The sequence below is a fragment of the Pieris napi genome, chromosome 9, assembly GCF_905475465.1.
Source record: "Pieris napi chromosome 9, ilPieNapi1.2, whole genome shotgun sequence".
Classification (NCBI taxonomy): domain Eukaryota; kingdom Metazoa; phylum Arthropoda; class Insecta; order Lepidoptera; family Pieridae; genus Pieris; species Pieris napi.
In genome coordinates, this window is record NC_062242.1 from 12,789,020 (window position 1) to 12,797,346 (window position 8,327).

Below are 8,327 nucleotides of genomic sequence, written 5' to 3' on the forward strand. Positions count from 1 at the left end.
TGTAATGATCTCGTCATACTTGAATGTTATTTAATGTTATAGAAATTTAGTTTTGGAGTAGCTGTAGTTTTATTACTACTCTACTAGAGGATATTTAAAAAATACGTTATTTTATAATTAGCACGTCGTACCTAATGCTGATTATTTTATAGAGCAGTGATTCCCAACCGCTTTTGTGACAACCTTAGCCTTTCTAAACTTCTTATGCCCCCCGAATCTAACATCGTTTTATTAAAAAAAATTGAACTGTTTACTTAAGAAACTCAAATGATAGGTTTTAGGAAGAAATTATTAACGAAACACAGTAAGTAAATTTTAGTGTTTGTCAACAATCAAATTGCCCCCCTGTGGGGCGGAGGCCCCAGTTGGGAAACACTGTTATTTAGTATCTTAACTCTTAAACCAACACGCATGATAAATACTCGCCATTTACAGAATATAATAGAAGTCTCAAATTTCATATCTTGGGTTAAGTTGATAAACGCAGCAATGATTTTCAGTTGAAAAAAAACTGGAAAATTTTCAAGTGAAAACAAGCGAGGCAGAAAAAGTTCTTTTTACGGTAGAATTCCATTTACTAATTGGATTTAAATCGTATGATAGTTTTTTTCAATGGGCCGGAATCAGTTTCATATTTTGGGGCTCATATTTGGGCCTAGCATAATTAATGTTTCCAATTTTCCATTTTTAGTTGAAATGAGAATCACAACAATCTAACTCATCAAAATCAGAGTAATTCACCATAAACTAAGAAATTAATTATTAATAAAAGTCAAAGTCAAAAATCATAATATAGGTAACACAATGTACACTTATGTACGTGAAAAAAATAATTAATTAAGTTGATTAACATACTATATACGATATATAACGGTATAACGATATAAATATTAGTATAGAATTAAATTTAACTTTTAAATGTTTTCTTTTTAAAGTTTAAATATTCGTGTAAAAGATAATGTTTGTTTAGTTATAGCATATTATAATTGTATCATAGCTTAGAAATATTGGCTTGTAACACAGTGCGTAAAACACATTTCCCACGAGGTTTAGTATGAAAAACCATAGAAGGCCACTAACTTACTTGTAAATGCAGAAGTGATCTGTGTAGTGTGTACTCAGCAATGCGTCACCAAGTAACATACTTCGTAGAATATATGAATATGTACAACGCAAGACTTAACTAATATTTACTCAACTCAAAAATATTTGCTTGCAGTGCCTCGAGTACCCTAAGTGCGACCCTGTCCTGGATGCAGCAACGAAAATTCGCTTTTATGAAATTAAAAAGTGTTCACGCGCACAGCTACGCGTGAACATCCCTAGCATGAGGGCGATTGTCTGTGGACAGCGTCCCATCCCTGAGAAGCCCTGCGGGGAGCGGGCGGGCGCGAGGGGAGGGACCGAGCGGCAGCGTACGCGCCGGACGCGTCACTAGCCACCACCGCACGCTACTGAGCACACGCACTCTTACCTCGTTAATTTGTACCATTACGTTATCCAACTTAGTTTAAATGTTTTAAAGAACCTAACATGTAAAATAGTTTTTGTTTAAATAAATCACAAACAAAATTGGCGACCGTGACAGGACAAGGTGGATCCAGGAGGACGGACGCGGCCATCACCAGACATACAAGATCGCCAGTTAAGTAGTGCCATCCTATCCATTCTTTTTCCAAAATACTTTCCTCCTTCGATTTGTATCGAAGCGAGCTCAATATCTGCGTGATTCGCTTACAATAGCATTTCAGTGTGCGCATGGGCTCTTGCCTACCGAGTTTGGTCCTTTATCCCTACTCGTGCATGATTGCCACATGCGTGACACTTTATTATTTTCCAGCAAATTATTTCGTAAGTTCATTATCGTAGTGTTTCCATCACTGCTAGCTTGCAATAATTTGTATGGCATAAAATCTTTTCTTTGGCTACGCCATCTTTGGTATTTGATTTGGTACATTGCGCAATAGCACGTTATGTGTGAAATAATTTTCCTAATGCTAAAAGCGCGAGCTTCCTAAAATCATCATTAGCATTGCAAAAATCGGGATTATTAATTAAGGTGGGTGTGGCTAGTCATCATTTTCTCACATGTATTTACTTAATCCATTAAAATACATGCAATCGTTAAACATAAGCCCTTAAAATTGCCAAAAAACTTAAAATTAATGTCTAATAAACCATTCACTCATAATATTTTATTTTTTCATGCCTCAATTCTTATGCTAAAATCTCTAGTGTGTCATAGATCGCCATTATTCCAACAAGTGTTTCTTCGTACGTTATTCACGTGAAACCCCCGGTGAATTCCAGGATTGATCATCTTCCTGCCCAGTGGACATTACAGCCTGCCTATCACGTGGCTGCCCTGGGCACATCGTGCCTTCCCGGGTCGTACCGAGCTCGACGTGCTGAGCTGCCACGTGCAATATCGCGAGGACTTGACCACCGTGTCAACTGGTTTGGTGCACAGATTACTTTCTCTAATTGATTGTTTGCCCTTTTTTTGAATCGTGCTTATCACAAACGTACCCCATTCTCTTACATACCTAAGTTCGTACCTAGGTACTTAATTTAAATTCAAATCATGTCTAAAGCGGATGCTGCTGATAAGTTTGAAGGCGAAGGCTCTTCTAGCGATTCAATCGAGTTTCATAGGCTAATTAATCTGCGCCGGTCAATGAAGGGACGCTTAACTAAATTCGAAAATCACATAACACCTTTAAAATCTGTGAAACCAGGTGATCTAAGTAGTATACAGGTCAAGGAACTAATCAATCGCCTAAACAAGGTACAGTCTATGTTCTCTGAGTTCGATGAGGTAGAAAATAGGTTAGAAGCTTTGAATGATGATTCTGATGAACGTGATGATATCGAGGATAGGTTTTTTTCGTTGATATCTCTTGCTCAGGAGTTAATAGAGTCATGTTCCAAGTCTGATTCCAAACAGAGACCGAGTAGTGCTCTTTCACACCGGTCTGGTGGCAGTTGTGACCACTATGCAATCAAACTACCTACTATCAAGCTGCCTACCTTTGACGGGAACTACCTTAAGTGGCTTGAATTTAGAGACACATTCGAGTCCATGATCAATCAAAACGATTCAATTTCAGAAATAAATAAATTTCATTATTTGAGATCATCTTTAGAGGGAGGTGCAACTGTAGTCATAAAGTCAATTGAGTTCACTTCCAAAAATTATAGCTTGGCATGGAATCTCTTGTGTGAACGTTACGATAACAAAAATATTTTAATCAATAACCACATAAAAGCGTTATTTAGCATGGATCCTTTATTCCGTGAATCTCACAAGGCTATTAGATATTTAATAGACACTTTCTTAAAGAACTTAAGAGCTCTCGAGAACTTAGATCAACCAACTGACAAATGGGACGTTCTCATTTGTTTCATTATTTGCTCAAAATTAGATTCAGTCACCTGCAGGAAGTGGGAAGAGCATAAAAATACCTTGCCCAACTTACCGTCATTAGCAGACATGATTCTATTTCTTCGAAACCGTGCTGACATTCTTGAGACGATGTCTGCCAATAGCACTGAACGATCTAAACCTGAACCTAAAGTAGTAAGGAGTAGTGATAATAAGAGCGCATTCCTACCACGAAGCTCGAAAAGTTTCGTGTCGTCATCAAGCTCTAAACGCAAAAACATTCATAATTGTCCAATATGTAAGCATCAGCATAGTATAGTACATTGCAACGTCTTTAAAGATTTACCTCTTAAAGTTCGGTTAGACGAAGTCGTAAAATTAAACCTTTGCTCGAACTGTCTCAGGAGGGGTCACGTTGTGGAAGACTGTCGCCTTCAAAGTATTTGTAGGGAGTGCGGAAAACGACATAACACGCTCTTGCACTCAGTCAGTGAACCAGCCGTCAAACCGGCAGCCGTTGAATCCACATTAACTTCAACAAATTCTGTGTCACTGTCCGCACAGTCTTCTAATCAGCAGGTTCTTCTATGCACTGCATTGGTCAGGGTCACTGATCCACAGAGTAAAAATACTCACCTTGCTCGAGCTCTGCTTGATGCAGGAAGTCAGTCATGCTTCATATCTGAAACTCTGAAACATAAAATGGGTATAATCAGTAATAATACAGATTCTTTATGTATATCTGGCATTAATAACATAAAAGTTCCTATAACTGACAGCTGCGAGCTAGCCATAAGCTCACTTCACCAGCACTTTAATGTCAGTCTTAAAATGTATGTAGTACCTCAAATAACTGGCTACTTACCAAATGCTCCCGTCAATGTTCACGAACTTAACTTACCAGTTAATATTCAGTTGGCAGATCCTAAATTCTATGTTCCTTCTGACGTTGACATACTGTTGGGGGCTGGAGTCTTCTTCGACGCGATCTCTCCAAAGCAGATCAAATTAGGACAACATAAGCCCATTCTTCAAGAGTCAAAATTCGGTTGGCTAGTGGCAGGTCCTCTTCATAGTTACTCTCATAAACAAAGTAATGTCATTCATTGCAATTTCACCAAGGAAATTAGCGACAACTTAACGAAGTTCTGGAATCTTGAGGAGCTTCCACTTTCAGAACTCACTATGTCACCTGAGGATGAATTTTGCGAACATCATTTTCAGGAAACAACGAAACGTCTAGTTAACGGGCGGTTTTGTGTAAAAATGCCTTTTCGGGAATCACCAGAGCAAGCGCTTGGTAATTCATACATGATGGCCGAAAAGCGCTTCTTAAATCTTGAGAAAAAACTTGATAAAAACTCTGATCATAAAGACAAATACACTCAATTCATAAAGGAATATGAAAGGCTTGGTCATTTATCTAAAGTAGACAGACCATCATTTGGGTACTTCCTACCACATCATTGTGTAATTAGAGAAACCAGCGAAACAACAAAACTTCGTGTAGTTTTTGATGGATCCGCTAAAACTTCTTCAAAGAAATCACTTAATGACATTCAATATACAGGCCCTGTAGTACAGGATGAACTGTTTAATATCTTGATTAGATTTCGTCAACATAGGTTCGTCCTTACAGGTGACATAATGAATTTCTATCGACAATTTTCTATAGATCCATCTCAAAGGCATTTACAGCTGATCATCTGGCGAGACAACAAGGTTCAGCCCCTTGAAATTGCGGAATTACAAACTGTAACCTATGGCACAAATTCTGCCCCATTCCTAAGTACTAGATGTCTCAAACAGCTTGCTTTAGAATGCAATGATCCTATTGTCTCAGAAGTTATTCAAAAGGATTTTTATATTGATGACATGTTGACCGGGTCATCTTCCGAGCATGAATTGCATCATATCTATAGAAAGGTCATAGAAGTTCTTAACTCGGCATGTTTGCCTATCCATAAATTCCGAACTAACTGTCCTCAGATATTTCAACACAACACTGAAACTCAAGGCCTTGATCTTTGTAAAGAGTCTAGTGTATTGGGTGTCCTGTGGGCCCCGGACACTGACACATTACGCTTCACCCTAAATGTTGATTGTACTCAACAAAAGGTCACCAAAAGAGTAATTTTATCAAATACGTGTAAAATCTTTGACCCGCTGGGGTTAATCAGTCCCTGCACTATTGCTTTAAAAATTTTGCTACAAAGGTTGTGGCTCCTCAAGCTTGATTGGGACGATCCAGTCCCCACTGAAATAAATAATGTGTGGCAACAGATGATAGGTAGCCTTAACTCTTTACTTACAGTTAATGTTCCCAGATTCGCGCTATGCGCTTCACCCATTTCCACAGAGCTTCACTGCTTTGTAGACGCATCCCAGAATGCCTACGCTGCCTGTCTCTACCTACGTTCAGTGGACCCCAAAGGCATAATATCCACTGCATTACTCTGTGCAAAGACACGTGTTTCCCCGATAAAGCCATTAACAATACCGCGTCTTGAGCTATGCGCGGCCTTACTCGGAGCTCGCCTCACAGCTAAGGTGACGAGTGCTCTTCGGTGCGATATTGATTGTACCTATTATTGGTCTGATTCCACCATAACATTAGCGTGGATAAATTCACAACCTCAGCTTTTGAAGGCATTCGTGTGCAATCGAGTAAACGAAATTCGTGAGCTCTCAGCTCAATCTCTATCATCGTGGAGATACGTACCCACAGCTATCAACCCCGCCGACATGGCGTCGCGAGGTCTAGAACCTAGTAATTTATCAAAGTCTGATTTGTGGTGGCGCGGACCCTCCTTCCTTCTAAGTCAGGAAACGGAGTGGCCACAAGCTCCTAAATCTAAAATAAATTTATCAGAATTGAAAAACAATATTCAAGTTCATAATGCATTAAACACATCTACCTTTGTTGACTTTACTAGGTATTCAAACCCCATTCGGTTAATAAGAATATATGCCTACGTATTAAGATTTATAAGTAATTGTAAAAATAAAAATAAAAATGTTAGTCCCTTGTGCAGTAAGGAACTCAACGATTCACTCGAGCTACTGGTTAAAAATTCTCAGTATGAATCATACTCATTAATAATAAATACCTTGAATAAAGGAAATAAACTCAAACCTAAATGTTCAATTTTGCAGTTAGCTCCGTTCATTGACCAGAGTGGAATATTGCGAGTAGGTGGTCGTCTTGATAATGCGACACTTTCTTTTGAACAAAAACATCCGGCTCTGCTAGATAGTAAACATCACTTTACGAAAATACTCATGAGACACGAACATGCTCGTCTCTTTCACGCCGGCCCTCAGCTGCTCCTTAGTTCATTTAGAAAACAATACTGGCCTATAGGCGGTAGAAATTTAGCACGCAGTACAGTTCGAAAATGTATTGTTTGTACAAGATACAAGGCCAAGCTAATGGAGCCATTCATGGGAAACCTTCCTTCAAATAGGGTTTCACAATTTTATCCCTTTCAAACTTGTGGTGTTGATTTCGCGGGACCGTTCATGATTTCCAATAAAATCGGACGTGGTAATAAAATCTCAAAATGTTACCTATGTTTATTCATTTGTTTTTCTGTTAAAGCAGTCCATTTGGAAACGGTCAGCGATCTCAGCACTCAAGCGTTTATTTCAAGCCTAAAACGATTTATCGCTAGAAGAGGCAAGCCTGATAACATTTGCTGTGATAACGGTAAAAACTTCGTGGGGGCCAACAATGAATTAGGTAGGGTAATGCGGTCAAGCCTTCGTGATCTTAAAGATTATTCCGCAAATGAGGGCATTAAATTCACCTTCAACCCACCTTATTCACCTTCACTCGGAGGTCTATGGGAGGCCGGCATAAAAAGCGCAAAGCATCACTTAAAGCGCATAGCGGGGAATACAGCATTAACTTTCGAGGAGTTGAGCACGCTTTTTACGCAAATCGAAGCGATCCTCAACTCCCGACCCCTTACTCCTTTAACATCTGACCCAAACGACCTTTCTCCTCTCACCCCAGGGCACTTCATCATCGGACGGCCGCTGACGTCACTGCCATCACCTCCGGCATCCGACTTGAAGACACGCATCCGCTGTCGATACCGAATGATCGAGGGACTGCGCCAACACTTCTGGGCACGGTGGAGAAACGAATACCTACTAGAACTCCAACAGCGGTACAAAGGACGCCATCATGAGCGAAATCTTCAAGAAGGAGACCTCGTCGTCTTCAAGGAAGATGGTCTCCCTCCTCTCAAATGGAGAATCGGACGAGCCGTGCGTCTTTACATGGGCTCTGACAACGTCTGCAGGGTGGCCGACTTCATGACGTTCCGAGGAATTGAACGACGAGCCGTAAACAAGGTCTGCCTACTACCACTTGAGAATGACATCATCACAGAAGAGGAGAACAAGGATCTTGAAAGTTGATCTTTCAAGGCCGCCGAAGATGTTCACGCGCACAGCTACGCGTGAACATCCCTAGCATGAGGGCGATTGTCTGTGGACAGCGTCCCATCCCTGAGAAGCCCTGCGGGGAGCGGGCGGGCGCGAGGGGAGGGACCGAGCGGCAGCGTACGCGCCGGACGCGTCACTAGCCACCACCGCACGCTACTGAGCACACGCACTCTTACCTCGTTAATTTGTACCATTACGTTATCCAACTTAGTTTAAATGTTTTAAAGAACCTAACATGTAAAATAGTTTTTGTTTAAATAAATCACAAACAAAAAGGGCTAAACAAACGGTAAAACGATGAAACTTTTCGAAACTTTTTTAAAAACTACCGCCAGTTTATCATTTAATTCTGGGGAATTTTTATCATTTAAAATTGAGCCTGCAATTGACTTTAACCTTGTGAGTTTAAGTAACGGATATCAAATATTGCAGTCGTCACTTATACGATTCGTAATTTTTTAAGTGAAACTTCTGTAGGCACATGATG

General features: G+C 40.1%; 1 protein-coding gene across 1 annotated transcript; it reads left to right on the forward strand.

Annotated features, from left to right (window-relative positions):
- The first annotated feature begins 2,178 nt into the window (after positions 1 to 2,178).
- On the forward strand, positions 2,179 to 8,113 carry LOC125052263. Its single transcript, XM_047652982.1, has one exon. It carries the CDS (start codon positions 2,585 to 2,587, stop codon positions 7,811 to 7,813), a length of 5,229 nt encoding a protein of 1,742 aa, XP_047508938.1. The 5' UTR covers positions 2,179 to 2,584; the 3' UTR covers positions 7,814 to 8,113.
- Positions 8,114 to 8,327: the final 214 nt, after the last annotated feature.

Coding starts and splice junctions, on each gene's coding strand:
- LOC125052263 (XM_047652982.1), top strand. CDS start 2,585: ATGTCTAAAGCGGATGCTGCTGATAAGTTTGAAGGCGAAGGCTCTTCT.